This window comes from Melospiza georgiana, chromosome 7, assembly GCF_028018845.1.
Source record: "Melospiza georgiana isolate bMelGeo1 chromosome 7, bMelGeo1.pri, whole genome shotgun sequence".
Lineage (NCBI taxonomy): Eukaryota > Metazoa > Chordata > Aves > Passeriformes > Passerellidae > Melospiza > Melospiza georgiana.
Genome location: NC_080436.1, coordinates 31398016 through 31417247, shown reverse-complemented (window position 1 = coordinate 31417247; position 19232 = coordinate 31398016). Strand labels below are relative to the sequence as shown.

At 51.7% G+C, this 19232-nt stretch overlaps 1 protein-coding gene across 1 annotated transcript in view; it reads left to right on the top strand.

The window, feature by feature from the left end:
- The first annotated feature begins 1553 nt into the window (after positions 1-1553).
- Positions 1554-19232, top strand: part of MUC13 (mucin 13, cell surface associated) — a 30618-nt gene continuing 12939 nt past the window's right edge. Inside the window, exons 1-6 of the mRNA XM_058028509.1 lie at positions 1554-1611; positions 4820-4882; positions 5607-5669; positions 11799-11861; positions 12436-12630; positions 13356-13418. Coding sequence (XP_057884492.1) covers positions 1554-1611; positions 4820-4882; positions 5607-5669; positions 11799-11861; positions 12436-12630; positions 13356-13418 — 505 coding nt within the window. The remainder of the gene's footprint in view (positions 1612-4819; positions 4883-5606; positions 5670-11798; positions 11862-12435; positions 12631-13355; positions 13419-19232) is intronic.

Below are 19232 nucleotides of genomic sequence, written 5' to 3'. Positions count from 1 at the left end.
AGTTAAAAGTTTAGGACAGCCCTAAGCTCAGGAATGACTTTGAGTAATACTTCTGGTCTCTCTCACCCTCCTTCATTCAAGGAGATTACCCAAGACTGCATTTCTTGTTCTTAAAACAGAAAATCAAACAAAAGCAGACAAAGGGAGAGGCATTTACTACACGGAGCTGTTACGTGGCATTCAGTAGTGTGTTCATAACCTGCCTGTGTTGCTGGCAGTGGGGTCTGCCAGAGGAGACCAGGACCATAGCCATTAGAAGTGGCATTGCAGAGGATAATACACTGGTGGGTTGTTTGTCCTTCTTTTGTCTGGTAATGATGGCATAACCTGTGTTTACTTCAGAGAAAGACTTTACTGGCAGTTGTGGCAGGATACAGAGTCACTCAGACCTTCAAAATGAGAGAAATTACACCTTTGCCTGAAAAGGAGGAACTGGAAATCACTGATCTGTCCCAGCTGACCTCAAGCAGTGCATTTTACTGGAGCACAAAGCAGAACAAACACTGGAAAACTTGGGCAGGGGAGGCAGCTGGAAGTAAGAGACTTTGTGATAACCAACTCCTGCCCACAGAGACCTTTTTTCCCATCTTGGTCTCTCACTGGCCATTTCAGAAGCTTCCTAGAGTCCAATGTTCATAAGTCTCAGTCTCCAACCTATTTTCCACACATCACAGCAGGGTTACCTGCTTAACACCTTTCTGGGCTTTTTGTCATTTCTAGATCTGCTGCAGGATTTCTGCTCCAGCCTGACATTCCCTGGTTGCAAATGTCTCTCTGGCAGAAATACACTTTACCTCAAGCAAGGGAGGTTGCCACTCAGATAAAGACAAAAACACCTGCTGGCTGTCCTGCCTGCTGCTCCTTTTCACTCACCACTTTAGTGAGCCTGCAACACACATAAGAGGGCAGCAAACAAAACAGCCATGATCACTGCCAGAAGGGCCAATGTCAGTCCTGTTTCTTTGATGTCAAAGGTGCAGGTGTTTTCTCTTTCTATTTAACCTGTTAAGCAGTAAGAAGTGCTTTAGCATAAGATTTTGCTCATAGGAAAAAAATAATTGGAATTTGTGGCATGAAGCTTGTCTGTACTGGTAATTTATTGCACAGGAAGTGAACATGTGGATCCCAGGTATTCTTTTCCAAGTGCATAATTAGCATAGCTTGGGACGGGGTCACCTCTTCCCCTTTAAGAACAGATTATACCGTGCTCTTCATTTAATTTGCGTGGAAGGTGTTGGTATGGAAAGCTGGCAGGGGATAGCTGGTGCACTGTCAGTTCCCATGTCAGCTTATTTAGCAGTAACTTCCTTGTATCAACAGATCTCAAGTATTTATGACTTAAAAGAAGAACGCTGCAGGTCCAGAAATCTCCTCCCAGCCTGAGGAGGAAGAAAAACACCGCTTGAATTTATCATTTGCCACTTTGCCACCATGACGTCAGCTCAGGGCTGAGTTCTTTACCTGTGGCTGGGCCCTTAAATGAGCTGACGCCAGGAGAGAAAGGCACTTTCTCTGGGGCTTAGCAGCGACTGCCAGCAGCACCACAAGTGGCAATGAGACGCTCTGTGTTCTTCGCTGTGTGCCTCGGCCTGGTGCTGAGCCTTTTGAAAGGTAAGAACCACTATCTTCTGTTTTGTGATTTATCAAGGCAGCTATTGTGTGGCAGTGAATGGATTTTCTAGTGCTTTCAGCAGCTGTTGAGAAGCCAGTTGTGATACACAATTCAGCATGTCTAGATTTTGATTAATTAATGATGAAAGATGTCACTGTAAGCCAACGGCTTTCCTTGTTAGCAGAACAATGGAAAATCACTGGTGCTTATGATTAACCTAATTCAGCCTATTCCAAGAGCAGTTTTCAGGACTTTCATACTAAACCCAGGTAATTCAAGCTCTGTTACAGTCATAACAAAAGGTGCAAGTGTTCCACCCCAGTACCTGTTGGCCAGAGGCTCCTTAACCAACCAGTCTGGAAAGCAGCTCCCTCTGAGTGGGCTCACTGAGCTTTTGTTCTTTCCTTTTGAAATAAATTAATGGAAACATCACCACCAGCTTTCAAGGGGGTTGCACCATAGTCTCTTCAAACTATGCACCATAGTCTCTTCAAACTAAAGGTGTCATTCCTTAAGCCATTTAGTACATTTTCTGGCGTTGTGCCAAAGTTGGTAGTTGTGGGCCATAGCCTATAGCTAAACCTGCCTTTTCCTGATACTCGGTGAGAGGTATGAGGGGATGAAGACATTAGCAGAAGTAAAGCATCTCTATGAAGAGTTTTGCAGCAGCTTGAAGCTGTGAGAGTACAGGAATTCCTAGCTAATACAAAGATAAAATTGCAGAGATATCAGCCGAATTAAGACCTGTTAAACTTGCAACTGGTGGCAGATGGTTGTGGGTCTCTGTTGCCTACTGTGAATGAACAGGTGTATTTCCAGCAACATCCACAGTGTGCTACAGACCAATTTTCAGCTGTAAATCATAAACATAGAAGTCTTCAAGATTGTCTGTTGGTTGTTTTCCTGGTTGGAGGCTTGTAGGCAATAGCAAGATGTGAAAATTCTTGTGCCAAGACTTGCTGAAAGCAACACCCATTTTTCACTTGATCTGACTTTGCATTAGGATAGATCTGCCCAGAAACCTTTTTCATTCTAAGCAAACATTGCAAAAGCTTTGCAGGACGTGTCCATTTGAATAGTACTGGCAAAGGCCCTGCCCTGCTCAGCAGCCAGATGTCTCTGCTGTTGTATATCCTTGGTGGTAACATCCATTTCTTTATCACAGTGGTAATGCCCAAGCCCGTTAACACATCCTGTTTCCATACATAGAAGCTTAGATCTAGGCAAACAGAGCCATAAATTAGCCACCTTTGTCCATCCAGAAGGTTCAGTTGCAGCTCATGCACTCCGCTGACACCATGGATGCTGTTCTTCCTGAGTCCAAAGGGTACTCCTGGATGATGGCTAGCCAGAGCCTCACAGCTCTAGCAGCTGTAAAAAAAGCCACCTCTGTAACAAGTTGCCGTCCCAACATCCATTGCCTGTGGCCAGCAGAGATTCAAATAATCACAATTATAGGAAAAATACTGATTTATACTAACTGGGGAACAATAATGCTGTTTATAGAACTCAGTGACCAGTGGGGGCAAGAGACCTGGCAGGGAGCTGCCACAATTGCTCATGCTCCCCTTCACCTAGAGGAGGCTAATGGATTGCTTGTCTTTTGCATGTGCCTTTTCTATGTGAGATGCGTTTTCAATCAGAAAAAAACTGTAGAAGATTTTCCTCACTTAGGATTTTCAAAGCTCTATAAAGCTCTAGAAAAGTGGGGTCTATTTTTCAAATGTCTGCTGAGATGTGCAGACTGTGATACTGACACGGATTTTAGCCACAAATATGTTCGTCTTTCAGCTGTATGATTTTAATGCTTTAGATAAAATTATGCTTGCAGCAGCATTCATGCGGAGTAAATAAGTTTATTCTTAACTTGTAAATTAATGATTATTTAATAATAGTTAATAATAATAATTAAGTAATTCTGATTAAAGTTAGATTACATTATGCAAACTGGCCATTTTTCAGTATCACATATTTATCAGCAAGGTTGGTTTATCCTTCCTACATCTATGAAAAACACAACAAACCCCTCAAACCCGAACTCATTCCTTTTATCAAGAGTTGAGAATGACACAGGTTAAATAAAGAAACACCCAACAACTTAAACAACTAGAATATTTTGGAAAAATAAAAGCAATAACAAAGGCTGAAACCAAAGTTTGAGGAAGTATTTTCACCAGTTGGCTGGTATCACGCAGGGTTCCCTTTATTCAGAAATAATGATGACAGGAAAGGAATAGAAGAGAAATGCATAGAGCTGTAGTCCAGGGAAAGAAGGTCTTGATACTCCAGATATGCTGTAGCAGAAGGAGCATTCCTGGAATAGAAATAGCCTGCTGTCCATGTCCACAGGAATCTGTTCAGCACAGCTCGAGGCCTGGGGCTGACAAAAGGCAGAGTAAGGCTGCCCAGAGGTGTGGCTGCTCAGCCACACACACAGCTCCTCCCAGACCTGTTTACTCAACAATTGTCCTGTGTGCAAAGAGTTCCTTAGTGCTGCCATCTCCTTTCTTTTCCCTCCATCAGAAGCCTCTGCTGAAACACCTGCTGCCACAACAGTGACACCAAGCTCAACAACTACAGGTAAGGAGCAAAGCCCTCAGACAGCCCCTTCTGGAAACAGTCCCAGGGAGCTCAGCAGCCCCCACAGAGGTTTCCCTGAACTCCTCGCCCCGGGTAGACACATGCACCCAGACCAAGGCTGTGAATACCCTCCACAAGTCTATCTTTCCCTGCTGTTCTTTGCTGCAAGGGGGAAGCACTGGGGAAGAGTTGAGGAGGCGGCTCTTTCTGTGCTTGGCGCCTTTACCTCCTGCATCAGGCCTGGATAGAGGGGGATCCTTGTGGAGATGCCCAGGGGAATCCTGCGACCAGATCCTGCAAGGATGACTGAGGCTGGTTGCCCTGGAAGTGACAGCTTTGGCTGACACAGCAGCGGCCATAAAGCAGAAGACACGGCATTGTGTGAGGGCCTTGTGTACAAGCACAGCCCTTAGGGGACAAGGGGGCCAAGGACACACCAAGTGACACAGGCACCTAAGCCAGGGAGAGCCAAGATGCTGGGCAAGCCTCTCAGGAATTTGACTGCTCAGCCTCAAAAAGATCCACGGCATTTAGCTGCTCAGCTCTTGTCCTACACGCACAGAATTACCCAAGGCTTTTTCAACAGAGAATGCTAGGCCGTGCTGCCATGTCTCTTCTCTTCTTCAGAAAAAGGTACTGATGATGGACCAGATGGTAACCCACCAGTGGTGCCAACCACAGAACCTCCAGGTAAGGAGAAAAGCCTTCAGGCTTCCCCTTCTGCAGACAGCTTGCAGTAACCAAGTTCCAGGGAGCAGATACCCAAGCAGGGAGGAGCTCCCCTGCCTGGGTTTCTCTGAGTTCTCACACTGCATACAAAGTTACCCAGATCCTGGCTGTGACTAACTTCCACTCTTCCATCTTTCCCTGCTGGTCTTTGTTGTAAAGCAAATATGTTGGGGAAGATTAGGGCAGGCTACTCTTTCCATGCTTGTTGCCTTTGCCTATTGCACCAGGCCTGGGTACAAGGTGATCCATGCAAAGAGAAGGCCCGGGACAGCCTGTTCGCAGGCCCTGCAGGGAGTTGTTCCTGAGGTTGCTGGAGCATGGGCAGGGAGGGATGTGGGGCACAGCCCAGCAGGGAGAGGCCAGGGGCCATGGCTGTGTACCAAGGGAGAGACTGTGCCTGTCAGCTACCACTCCCAGCCTGATACTGGGGATGGATGTGTTCAGCCTCCACAGAGTCACCCCCCCATCCTGATCATCCAGCTTTGGGAAAGTCTTTGTGCCTCTGGCTTCTACCCACATGAGCCTGTGCCAAATCCGCAGTGAGGGAGTGCAGATGAGGTCAGGAGGAGTCCAAGAGTAGAGTGTGAGAGAAGGAGTGTGAGAGGAAGACCACAGAATTCATCAAGGCTTTTTGGAGAGTCGATGCTAGGCAGTGCTGCCATGTCTCTTGTCTTCCCTTTTTCAGGAAACAATACTGATAACGAGACAGCTACTGAGCCACCAGTGGTGACACCAACAGTACCTTCAGGTAAGGAGAAAAGCTTTCAAGCTTCCCCTTCCGGGGACAGCTTGCAGTAACCAGGTTCCAGGGAGCACTGCAGATACCCAAGGAGTGGGGAGTTCCCCTGGCTGGGTTTCTCTTGAGTTCTCCCATTGTAGGCACAGTTACCCAGACCATGATCTTGAAAAATCTTCCACTCTTCCTTCTTTCCACGCTGATCTTGTTGTAAAGCAAATGTGTGGGGGAAGATGAGAGCAGGCTGCTCTTTCCATGCTTGGTGCCTTTGCCTGTCAATACAGGCCTGGGTAGAAGGTGATGCTCTCAAAGGGGTGCCCAAGGCCCAGCAGGGAGTTGTTCCTGAGGCTGTTGAAGCATGGGCACGGAGGGATGTGAGGCACAGCCCAGCAGGGAGTGGCCAGGGGCCCTGGCTGGGCACAAAGGGGCAGACTGTGCCTGTCATCCTCGACTCCCAGCCTGATGCTGGGGAGGGATGTGCTCAGCATCCCCAGAGTCACCTCCCCATCCTGATCATCCAGCTTTGGGAAAGCCTTTGTGCCTCTGGCTTCCAGCCACATGAGCTGGGCCCAAGGCCACTGTGAGGGAGTGCAGATGTGGTAAGGAGAAGTCCAAGAGTAGGGTGTGAGAGAAGGAGTGTGAGAGGAAGACCACAGAATTCACCAATGCTTTTTGAGCCGTCAGTGCTAGGCAGCGCTGCCATGTCTCTTGTCTTTCATTTCTCAGGAAACAATACCGATAATGAGACAGCTACTGAGCCACCAGTGGTGCCACCAACAGTACCTTCAGGTAAGGAGAAAATCTTTCAGGCTTCCCCTTCCAGGGACAGCTTGCAGGTTGCAGGGAGCACTGCAGATACCCAAGCAGGGAGGAGTTCCCCTGCCTGGGTTTCTCTGAGCTCTTCTCCCACTGGAGAACAAGTTACGGGGACCATGATCTTGAAAAATCTTCCATCTGTCCCTGCTGGTCTTGGTTGTAAAGGAAATGTGTAGGGGAAGATTAGGGCAGGCTGCTGATTCCATGCTTGGTGCCTTTGCCTCCTGTGCAGCTGGGTGGATTGCCGGGTACAAGGGGTTCCATGTAATAAGGTGTCCAAGGCCCTGCAGGGAGCTGTTCCTGAGGCTGCTGGAGCATGGGCAGGGAGGGATGTGAAGCACAGCCCAGCAGGGAGAGGCCAGGGGCCATGGCTGGACAACCATGGGGCAGACTGTGCCCATCATCCTCCACTCCCATCCTGATGTTGGGAAGGGATGTGCTCAGCATCCCCAGAGTCACCTCCCCATCCTGATCATCCAGCTTTGGGAAAGCCTTTGTGCCTCTGGCTTCCAGCCATATGAGCTGGGCCCAAGGCCACTGTGAGGGAGTGCAGATGTGGTAAGGAGAAGTCCAAGAGTAGGATGTGAGAGGAAGACCACAGAATTCATCAAGGCTTTTTGAGCCGTCAATGCTAGGCAGTGCTGCCATGTCTCTTGTCTTTCATTATTCAGGAAACAATACTGATAATGAGACAGCTACTGAGCCACCAGTGGTGACACCAACAGAACCTTCAGGTAAGGAGAAAAGCTTTCAGGCTTCTCCTTCCGGGGACAGATTGCAGGTTCCAGGGAGCACTGCAGATACCCAAGCAGGGAGGAGTTCCCCTGCCTGGGTTTCTCTGAATTCTTTTCCCATGTGAGACAAAGTTATCCAGATGCTGGTTGTGTATACGTTCTTCTCTTCCATTTTTCCTTGTTGGTCTTTTTTGTAAAGGAAATGAGTTGGGGAAGATTAGGGCAGGCTGCTGATTCCATGCTTGGTGCCTTTGCCTCCTGTGTCGGAGGGCATGGATTGTGGGGTACAAGGGGTTCCATGTAAAGAGTTGCCCAAGGCCCTGTAGGGAGCTGTTCCTGAGGCTGTTGGAGCATGGGCAGGGAGGGATGTGGGGCACAGCCCAGCAGGGAGAGGCCAGGGGCCGTGGCTGTGTACCAAGGGGCAGACTGTGCCCGTCATCCTCCACTCCCAGCCTGATGTTGGGAAGGGATGTGCTCAGCATCCCCAGCATCAGGTCCCCATCACGAAGGCCCAGGTTTGGGAAAGCCTTTGAGCCTCTAGCTTCCAGCCACCTGAACCTGTGCCAAATGCCAGCATGGGAGATTGCAGATGTGGTAAGATGGAGTCCAAGAGCAGGGTGTGAGAGAAGGACTATGAGAGAAACAGCAGAGAATTCATCAAGGCTTTTTCAGCTGTCAGTTCTAGGCAGTGCTGCCATGTCTCTTGTCTTTCATTTTTCAGGAAACAATACTGATAATGAGACAGCTACTGAGCCACCAGTGGTGCCACCAACAGTACCTTCAGGTAAGGAGAAAAGCTTTCAGGCTTCCCCTTCTGGGGACAGCTTGCAGTAAGCAGGTTCCAGGGAGCACTGCAGATACCCAAGGAGAGGGGAGTTCCCCTGGCTGGGTTTCTCTTGAGTTCTCCCATTGTAGGCACAGTTACCCAGACCATGATCTTGAGAAATCTTCCACTCTTCCCTCTTTCCACGCTGATCTCGTTGTAAAGCAAATGTGTGGGGGAAGTTGAGAGCAGGCTGCTCTTTCCATGCTTGGTGCCTTTGCCTGTCGCACCTGGCCTGGGTAGAAGGTGATGCTCTCATAGGGGTGCCCAAGGCCCTGCAGGGAGCTGTTCCTGAGGCTGCTGGAGCTTTGGCACGGAGGGATGTGGGGCACAGCCCAGCAGGGAGAGGCCAGGGTCCATGGCTGGGCACCATGGGGCAGACTGTGCCCATCATCCTGCACTCCCATCCTGATGTTGGGAAGGGATGTGCTCAGCATCCCCAGAGTCACCTCCCCATCCTGATCATCCAGCTTTGGGAAAGTCTTTGTGCCTCAGGCTTCCAGCCATATGAGCTGGGCCCAAGGCCACTGTGAGGGAGTGCAGATGTGGTAAGGAGAAGTCCAAGAGTAGGGTGTGAGAGGAAGACCACAGAATTCATCAAGGCTTTTTCAGCCGTCAATGCTAGGCAGTGCTGCCTTGTCTCTTGTCTTTCATTTTTCAGGAAACAATACTGATAATGAGACAGCTACTGAGCCACCAGTGGTGCCACCAACAGTACCTTCAGGTAAGGAGAAAAGCTTTCAGGCTTCCCCTTCCGGGGACAGATTGCAGGTTCCAGGGAGCACTGCAGATACCCAAGGAGTGGGGAGTTCCCCTGCCTGGGTTTCTCTGAATTCTTCTCCCGTGTGAGACAAAGTTATCCAGATGCTGGTTGCGTATAAGTTCTTCCCTTCCATTTTTCCTTGCTGGTCTTGTTTGTAAAGGAAATGAGTTGGGGAAGATTAGGGCAGGCTGCTGATTCCATGCTTGGTGCCTTTGCCTCCTGTGTCGGAGGGCATGGATTGTGAGGTACAAGGGCTTCCATGCAAAAGGGTGCCCAAGGCCATGCAGGGAGCTGTTCCTGAGGGTGTTGGAGCTTTGGCAGGGAGGGATGTGGGGCACAGCCCAGCAGGGAGAGGCCAGGGGCCATGGCTGTGTACCAAGGGGCAGACTGTGCCCATCAACCTCCACTCCCAGCCTGATGTTGGGATGGGATGTGCTCAGCATCCCCAGCATTACGTCCCCATCACAATGGCCCCGCTTTGGGAAAGACTTTGTGCCTCTGGCTTCCAGCCACCCGAACCTGTGCCAAATGCCAGCATAGGAGACTGCAGATGTGGAAAGTAGGACTCCAAGAGCAGGGTGTGAGAGAAGGACTATGAGAGAAAGAGCAGAGAATTCATCAAGTCTTTTTGGAGAGTCGATGCTAGGCAGTGCTGCCATGTCTCTTGTCTTTCATTTTTCAGCAAACAATACTGATAACGAGACAGCTACTGAGCCACCAGAGGTGCCACCAACAGTACCTTCAGGTAAGGAGAAAAGCTTTCAGGCTTCTCCTTCCGGGGACAGATTGCAGTCAGCAGGTTCCAGGGAGCACTGCAGATACCCAAGGAGTGGGGAGTTCCCCTGCCTGGGTTTCTCTTGAGTTCTCCCATTGTAGGCAAAGCTACCCAGACCATGATCTTAAAAAGTCTTCCACTCTTCATTCTTTCCACGCTGATCTCGTTGTAAAGCAAATGTGTGGGGGAAGATGAGAGCAGGCTGCTCTTTCCATGCTTGGTGCCTTTGCCTGTCGCACCAGGCCTGGGTAGAAGGTGATCCTCTCAAAGGGTGCCCAAGGCCCTGCAGGGAGTTGTTCCTGAGGCTGCTGGAGCATTGGCAGGGAGAGAAGTGGGGAACAGCCCCACAGGGAGAGGCCAGGGGCCCTGGCTGGGCACAAAGCGGCAGATTGTGCTCGTCATCCTCAACTCCCAGCCTGATGCTGGGGAGGGATGTGTTCAGCATCCCCAGAGTCACCTCCCCATCCTGATCATCCAGCTTTGGGAAAGTCTTTGTGCCTCTGGCTTCCAGCCACATGAGCTGGGCCCAAGGCCACTGTGAGGGAGTGCAGATCTGGTAAGGAGAAGTCCAAGAGTAGAGTGTGAGAGAAGGAGTGTGAGAGGAAGACCACAGAATTCATCAAGGCTTTTTCAGCCGTCAGTGCTAGGCAGTGCTGCCATGTCTCTTGTCTTTCATTTTTCAGGAAACAATACTGATAATGAGACAGCTACTGAGCCACCAGTGGTGCCACCAACAGTACCTTCAGGTAAGGAGAAAAGCTTTCAGGCTTCCCCTTCTGGGGACAGCTTGCAGTAACCAGGTTCCAGGGAGCACTGCAGATACCCAAGGAGAGGGGAGTTCCCCTGGCTGGGTTTCTCTTGAGTTCTCCCATTGTAGGCACAGTTACCCAGACCATGATCTTGAGAAATCTTCCACTCTTCCCTCTTTCCACGCTGATCTCGTTGTAAAGCAAATGTGTGGGGGAAGTTGAGAGCAGGCTGCTCTTTCCATGCTTGGTGCCTTTGCCTGTCGCACCTGGCCTGGGTAGAAGGTGATGCTCTCATAGGGGTGCCCAAGGCCCTGCAGGGAGCTGTTCCTGAGGCTGCTGGAGCTTTGGCACGGAGGGATGTGGGGCACAGCCCAGCAGGGAGAGGCCAGGGTCCATGGCTGGGCACCATGGGGCAGACTGTGCCCATCATCCTGCACTCCCATCCTGATGTTGGGAAGGGATGTGCTCAGCATCCCCAGAGTCACCTCCCCATCCTGATCATCCAGCTTTGGGAAAGTCTTTGTGCCTCAGGCTTCCAGCCATATGAGCTGGGCCCAAGGCCACTGTGAGGGAGTGCAGATGTGGTAAGGAGAAGTCCAAGAGTAGGGTGTGAGAGGAAGACCACAGAATTCATCAAGGCTTTTTCAGCCGTCAATGCTAGGCAGTGCTGCCTTGTCTCTTGTCTTTCATTTTTCAGGAAACAATACTGATAATGAGACAGCTACTGAGCCACCAGTGGTGCCACCAACAGTACCTTCAGGTAAGGAGAAAAGCTTTCAGGCTTCCCCTTCCGGGGACAGATTGCAGGTTCCAGGGAGCACTGCAGATACCCAAGGAGTGGGGAGTTCCCCTGCCTGGGTTTCTCTGAATTCTTCTCCCGTGTGAGACAAAGTTATCCAGATGCTGGTTGCGTATAAGTTCTTCCCTTCCATTTTTCCTTGTTGGTCTTTTTTGTAAAGGAAATGAGTTGGGGAAGATTAGGGCAGGCTGCTGATTCCATGCTTGGTGCCTTTGCCTCCTGTGTCGGAGGGCATGGATTGTGGGGTACAAGGGCTTCCATGCAAAAGGGTGCCCAAGGCCATGCAGGGAGCTGTTCCTGAGGGTGTTGGAGCTTTGGCAGGGAGGGATGTGGGGCACAGCCCAGCAGGGAGAGGCCAGGGGCCATGGCTGTGTACCAAGGGGCAGACTGTGCCCATCAACCTCCACTCCCAGCCTGATGTTGGGATGGGATGTGCTCAGCATCCCCAGCATTACGTTCCCATCACAATGGCCCCGCTTTGGGAAAGACTTTGTGCCTCTGGCTTCCAGCCACCCGAACCTGTGCCAAATGCCAGCATAGGAGACTGCAGATGTGGAAAGTAGGACTCCAAGAGCAGGGTGTGAGAGAAGGACTATGAGAGAAAGAGCAGAGAATTCATCAAGTCTTTTTGGAGAGTCGATGCTAGGCAGTGCTGCCATGTCTCTTGTCTTTCATTTTTCAGCAAACAATACTGATAACGAGACAGCTACTGAGCCACCAGAGGTGCCACCAACAGTACCTTCAGGTAAGGAGAAAAGCTTTCAGGCTTCTCCTTCCGGGGACAGATTGCAGTCAGCAGGTTCCAGGGAGCACTGCAGATACCCAAGGAGAGGGGAGTTCCCCTGCCTGGGTTTCTCTTGAGTTCTCCCATTGTAGGCAAAGCTACCCAGACCATGATCTTAAAAAGTCTTCCACTCTTCATTCTTTCCACGCTGATCTCGTTGTAAAGCAAATGTGTGGGGGAAGATGAGAGCAGGTTGCTCTTTCCATGCTTGGTGCCTTTGCCTGTCGCACCAGGCCTGGGTAGAAGGTGATCCTCTCAAAGAGTGCCCAAGGCCCTGCAGGGAGTTGTTCCTGAGGCTGCTGGAGCATGGGCAGGGAGAGAAGTGGGGAACAGCCCCACAGGGAGAGGCCAGGGGCCCTGGCTGGGCACAAAGCGGCAGATTGTGCCCGTCATCCTCAACTCCCAGCCTGATGCTGGGGAGGGATGTGTTCAGCATCCCCAGAGTCACCTCCCCATCCTGATCATCCAGCTTTGGGAAAGTCTTTGTGCTTCCAGCCACATGAGCTGGGCCCAAGGCCACTGTGAGGGAGTGCAGATCTGGTAAGGAGAAGTCCAAGAGTAGGGTGTGAGAGAAGGAGTGTGAGAGGAAGACCACAGAATTCATCAAGGCTTTTTCAGCCGTCAAGGCTAGGCAGCGCTGCCATGTCTCTTGTCTTTCATTTTTCAGGAAACAATACTGATAATGAGACAGCTACTGAGCCACCAGAGGTGACACCAACAGAACCTTCAGGTAAGGAGAAAAGCTTTCAGGCTTCCCCTTCTGGGGACAGCTTGCAGTAAGCAGGTTCCAGGGATCACTGCAGATACCCAAGGAGTGGGGAGTTCCCCTGGCTGGGTTTCTCTTGAGTTCTCCCATTGTAGGCACAGTTACCCAGACCATGATCTTGAAAAATCTTCCACTCTTCCCTCTTTCCACGCTGATCTTGTTGTAAAGCAAATGTGTGGGGGAAGATGAGAGCAGGCTGCTGATTCCATGCTTGGTGCCTTTGCCTCCTGTGTCGGAGGGCATGGACTGTGGGGTACAAGGGGTTCCATGTAAAGAGGTGCCCAAGGCCCTGCAGGGAGCTGTTCCTGAGGGTGTTGGAGCTTTGGCAGGGAGGGATGTGGGGCACAACCCAGAAGGGAGAGGCCAGGGGCCGTGGCTGGGCTCCATGGGGCAGCCTTGCCCGTCATCCTCCACTCCCAGCCTGATGCTGGGGAGGGATGTGTTCAGCATCCCCAGAGTCACCTCCCCATCCTGATCATCCAGCTTTGGGAAAGTCTTTGTGTCTCTGGCTTCCAGCCACATGAGCCTGTGCCAAATCCGCTGTGGGGGAGTGCAGATGTGCTATGGAGGAGTCCAAGAGTAGAGTGTGAGAGAAGATCTGTGAGAGAAAGTAGACAGAATTGCCCAATATTTTTTTGAAGAGTCAATGCTAGGCAGTGCTGCCATGTCTCTTGTCTTTCATTTTTCAGGAAACAATACTGATAATGAGACAGCTACTAAGCCACCAGTGGTGCCACCAACAAAACCTTCAGGTAAGGAGAAAAGATTTCAGGCTTCCCCTTCTGGGGACAGCTTGCAGTCTGCAGGTTCCAGGGAGCACTGCAGATAGCCAAGCAGGGAAAGGCTCCCCTGCCTGGGTTTCTCAGAGTTCTTCTCCCACTGGAGTTAAAGTTACCTAGACCATGATCTTGATAAATCTTCCATTCTTCCATCTTTCTATGCTGGTCTTTGTTTTGAAGGAATTGTGTTGGGGAAGGTTACGGTAGGCTGCTGATTCCATGCTTGGTGCCTTTGCCTCCTGTACCGCTGAGTGGATTGCAGGGTACCAGGGTTTCCATGTAAAGAGGTGCCCAAGGTGCTGCAGGGAGCTGTTCCTGAGGCTGTTGGGGCTTGGGCAGGGAGGGATGTGGGGCACAGCCCAGCAGGGAGAGGCCAAGGGCCGTGGCTGGGCACCAAGGGGGCAGACTGTGTCTGTCATCCTCCACTCCCAGCCTGATGCTGGGATGCCCCAACCAGGAGGGTCAAAGCTCCTGCTGGGATCACCCTGAGGAGGGGCAGCCCCATCTGTCCCTCAGCTCTTCCTCCATGGTGGGCTTGCACAGGCACATCCCTCCTGCCACCCGGTCTCCTCCCCATCCAATGTCTCCGCTTTGGAAAGACTTTTTGCCTCTGGCTTCCAGCCATGAGCCTGTGCCAAAGGGCACTATGGGGGAGTGCAGATGTGCAGGCTGTGCCCCGGATGATCGGCCTAGACACTGCTGATGAGCATGTAGAAGAAGAAGCATTGCTGGAAAGCAAATAGCCTGGTGTCAGAATCTGTTAGAGCACAGGAGTGTGTGTTAGCAATGGCAGTCATCCTTCCACTGCTCTGGAAGAGAACAGATGGAGTTTTAAAGGATGGTCTGGCAGTGCCAAGTGCAGAGCCTGTGTGCTCGTGCCTGGGATGCCTCAGAGCCTGCTCTGAGAGCCAGTGCTGCTGCAGGGATTCTACAACTCAGCAATTGTCCCCTGGAGGGGAAAGGCAGGGAGGATACAGACCTGCTACTGGTAAGGAGGAGTACAATAGCAGGGAGTGAGAGAAGGACTGTGAGAGCAAGAACACCAAATTGCCCAGGGTTTTTTGAGCAGCCAATGCTAGGCAGTGCTGCCATGTCTCTTCTCTTCCCTTTTCTAGGAAACAATACTGAAAATGGAACCGATCCTAGCCCACCAGTGGTGCCAACCTCAGAACCTTCAGGTGAGGAGAAAACTTTCAGGCTTCCCCTTCTGGGGACAGCTTGCGGTAGTCAGGTTGCCGCAATCACTGGAGATACCCAGCAGAGAGGATTTCCCCTGCCTTGGTTTCTCAGAGTTCTTCTCCCACTGCATGCAAAGTTATCCAGACCATGATCTTGAAAAGTCCTCCACTCTTCCATCTTTCCCTGCCAGTCTTGTTGTAAAGCAAATGTGTTGGGGAAGGTTAGGGCAGGTTGCTCATGTCATGCTTGTTGCCTTTGCCTCCTGTGCCGCTGGGTGGATTGCGGGGTACAAGGGGTTCCATGTAAAGGGTTGCTTAATGCTCTGCAGGGAGTTGTTCCTGAGGCTGCTGGAGCTTTGGCAGGGAGGGATGTGGGGCACAGCCCAGCAGGGAGAGATCAGGGACCATGGCTGGGCACCACGAGGGAGACTGTGCCCGTCATCCTCCACTCCCAGCCTGATGCTGGGGAGGGATGTGCTCAGCATCCCCGGAGTCACCTTCACATCCTGATGGCCCAGCTCTGGCAAACACTTTGTGCCTTTGGCTACCACTCACATGAGCCTGTGCCAAAGGCCACCAAGGGAAATGCACATGCGGTAAGGAGGGTTCCAAGAGCAGGGTTTGAAAGAAGGATTATGAGAGCAAGAAGACGGCATTTCCGAGGGCTTTTTGAGCAGTAGATGCTAGGCAGTGCTATCATGGCTCTTCTCTTCCCTTTTGCAGGAAACAATACTGATAATGGAACAGATCCTGACCCACCAGTGGTGCCACCTTCAGGTGAGGAGAAAAGCTTTCAGGGTTCCCCTTCTGGGGACAGCTTGCAGTAACCAGGTTCCAGGGAGCGCTGAATTTCTCCAAGCAGGGAGAAGTTCCCCAGCCTGGGTTTCTCTGAGTTCTTTTCCCATGGGAGACAAACTTACCCAGACCATGACCTTGAAAAATCTTCCACTCTTCCATCTTTCCCTGCTGGTCATTCTCCAAGGGGAATGTGTGGTGGGACATTTGAGGAGGTTGTTCATTCCATGCATGTTGATGTTGCCTCCTGTGCCGCTGGGTGGATTGCAGGGTACGAGGGTTTCCATGTAAAGGGGTGCCCAAGGCCCTGCAGGGAGCTGTTCCTGAGGCTGTTGGAGCATGGGCACGTAGGGATGCGAGGCACAGCCCAGCAGGGAGAGGCCAGGGGCCATGGCTGGGCACCACGAGGGAGACTGTGCCTGTTATCCTCCACTCCCAGCCTGATGCTGGAGAGGGATGTGCTCAGCATCCCCGGAGTCACCTTCACATCCTGATGGCCCAGCTCTGGCAAAGACTTTTTGCCTCTGGCTACCACTCACATGAGCCTGTGCCAAAGGCCACCAAGGGAAATGCACATGTGGTAAGGAGGGTTCCAAGAGCAGGGTTTGAAAGAAGGATTATGAGAGCAAGAAGACGGCATTTCCAAGGGCTTTTTGAGCAGTAAATGCTAGGCAGTGCTATCATGGCTCTTCTCTTCCCTTTTGCAGGAAACAATACTGATAATGGAACAGATCCTGACCCACCAGTGGTGCCACCTTCAGGTGAGGAGAAAAGCTTTCAGGGTTCCCCTTCTGGGGACTGCTGGCAATAACCAGGTTCCAGGGAGCGCTGAATTTCTCCAAGCAGGGAGAAGTTCCCCTGCCTGGGTTTCTCTGAGTTCTTCTCCCATTGGAGTCAAAGTTACCCAGACCATGACCTTGAAAAATCTTCCACTCTTCCATCTTTCCCTGCTGGTCATTCTCCAAGGGGAATGTGTGGTGGGACATTTGAGGAGGTTGCTCATTCCATGCCTGCTGACGTTGCCTCCTGTGCTGGTGGGTGGATTGCAGGGTACCAGGGTTTCCATGTAAAGCGGTGCCCAAGGCCCTGCAGGGAGTTGTTCCTGAGGCTGTTGGAGTATGGGCAGGGAGGGATGTGGGGCACAGCCCAGCAGGGAGAGACCAGGGACCATGGCTGGGCAGCACGAGGAAGACTGTGCCTGTTATCCTCCACTCCCAGCCTGATGCTGGGGAGGGATGTGCTCAGCATCCCCGGAGTCACCTTCACATCCTGATGGCCCAGCTCTGGCAAAGACTTTGTGCCTCTGGCTACCACTCACATGAGCCTGTGCCAAAGGCCACCAGGGGAAATGCACATGTGGTATGGAGGGTTCCAAGAGCAGGGTTTGAAAGAAGGATTATGAGAGCAAGAAGACGGCATTTCCGAGGGCTTTTTGAGCAGTAGATGCTAGGCAGTGCTATCATGGCTCTTCTCTTCCCTTTTGCAGGAAACAATACTGATAATGGAACAGATCCTGACCCACCAGTGGTGCCACCTTCAGGTGAGGAGAAAAGCTTTCAGGGTTCCCCTTCTGGGGACAGCTTGCAGTAACCAGGTTCCAGGGAGCGCTGAATTTCTCCAAGCAGGGAGAAGTTCCCCAGCCTGGGTTTCTCTGAGTTCTTTTCCCATGGGAGACAAACTTACCCAGACCATGACCTTGAAAAATCTTCCACTCTTCCATCTTTCCCTGCTGGTCATTCTCCAAGGGGAATGTGTGGTGGGACATTTGAGGAGGTTGTTCATTCCATGCATGTTGATGTTGCCTCCTGTGCCGCTGGGTGGATTGCAGGGTACGAGGGTTTCCATGTAAAGGGGTGCCCAAGGCCCTGCAGGGAGCTGTTCCTGAGGCTGTTGGAGCATGGGCACGTAGGGATGCGAGGCACAGCCCAGCAGGGAGAGGCCAGGGGCCATGGCTGGGCACCACGAGGGAGACTGTGCCTGTCATCCTCCACTCCCAGCCTGATGCTGGGGAGGGATGTGCTCAGCATCCCCGGAGTCACCTTCACATCCTGATGGCCCAGCTCTGGCAAAGACTTTTTGCCTCTGGCTACCACTCACATGAGCCTGTGCCAAAGGCCACCAAGGGAAATGCACATGTGGTAAGGAGGGTTCCAAGAGCAGGGTTTGAAAGAAGGATTATGAGAGCAAGAAGACGGCATTTCCAAGGGCTTTTTGAGCAGTAAATGCTAGGCAGTGCTATCATGGCTCTTCTCTTCCCTTTTGCAGGAAACAATACTGATAATGGAACAGATCCTGACCCACCAGTGGTGCCACCTTCAGGTGAGGAGAAAAGCTTTCAGGGTTCCCCTTCTGGGGACAGCTTGCAGTAACCAGGTTCCAGGGAGCGCTGAATTTCTCCAAGCAGGGAGAAGTTCCCCTGCCTGGGTTTCTCTGAGTTCTTCTCCCATTGGAGTCAAAGTTACCCAGACCATGACCTTGAAAAATCTTCCACTCTTCCATCTTTCCCTGCTGGTCATTCTCCAAGGGGAATGTGTGGTGGGACATTTGAGGAGGTTGCTCATTCCATGCCTGCTGACGTTGCCTCCTGTGCTGGTGGGTGGATTGCAGGGTACCAGGGTTTCCATGTAAAGCGGTGCCCAAGGCCCTGCAGGGAGTTGTTCCTGAGGCTGTTGGAGTATGGGCAGGGAGGGATGTGGGGCACAGCCCAGCAGGGAGAGACCAGGGACCATGGCTGGGCACCACGAGGAAGACTGTGCCTGTTATCCTCCACTCCCAGCCTGATGCTGGGGAGGGATGTGCTCAGCATCCCCGGAGTCACCTTCACATCCTGATGGCCCAGCTCTGGCAAAGACTTTGTGCCTCTGGCTACCACTCACATGAGCCTGTGCCAAAGGCCACCAGGGGAAATGCACATGTGGTATGGAGGGTTCCAAGAGCAGGGTTTGAAAGAAGGATTATGAGAGCAAGAAGACGGCATTTCCGAGGGCTTTTTGAGCAGTAGATGCTAGGCAGTGCTATCATGGCTCTTCTCTTCCCTTTTGCAGGAAACAATACTGATAATGGAACAGATCCTGACCCACCAGTGGTGCCACCTTCAGGTGAGGAGAAAAGCTTTCAGGGTTCCCCTTCTGGGGACAGCTTGCAGTAACCAGGTTCCAGGGAGCGCTGAATTTCTCCAAGCAGGGAGAAGTTCCCCAGCCTGGGTTTCTCTGAGTTCTTTTCCCATGGGAGACAAACTTACCCAGACCATGACCTTGAAAAATCTTCCACTCTTCCATCTTTCCCTGCTGGTCATTCTCCAAGGGGAATGTGTGGTGGGACATTTGAGGAGGTTGCTCATTCCATGCATGTTGATGTTGCCTCCTGTGCCGCTGGGTGGATTGCAGGGTACGAGGGTTTCCATGTAAAGGGTTGCCCAAGGCCCTGCAGGGAGCTGTTCCTGAGGCTGTTGGAGCATGGGCACGTAGGGATGCGAGGCACAGCCCAGCAGGGAGAGGCCAGGGGCCATGGCTGGGCACCACGAGGAAGACTGTGCCTGTTATCCTCCACTCCCAGCCTGATGCTGGAGAGGGATGTGCTCAGCATCCCCAGAGTCACCTTCACATCCTGATGGCCCAGCTCTGGCAAAGACTTTGTGCCTTTGGCTACCACTCACATGAGCCTGTGCCAAAGGCCACCAAGGGAAATGCACATGTGGTAAGGAGGGTTCCAAGAGCAGGGTTTGAAAGAAGGATTATGAGAGCAAGAAGACGGCATTTCCGAGGGCTTTTTGAGCAGTAGATGCTAGGCAGTGCTATCATGGCTCTTCTCTTCC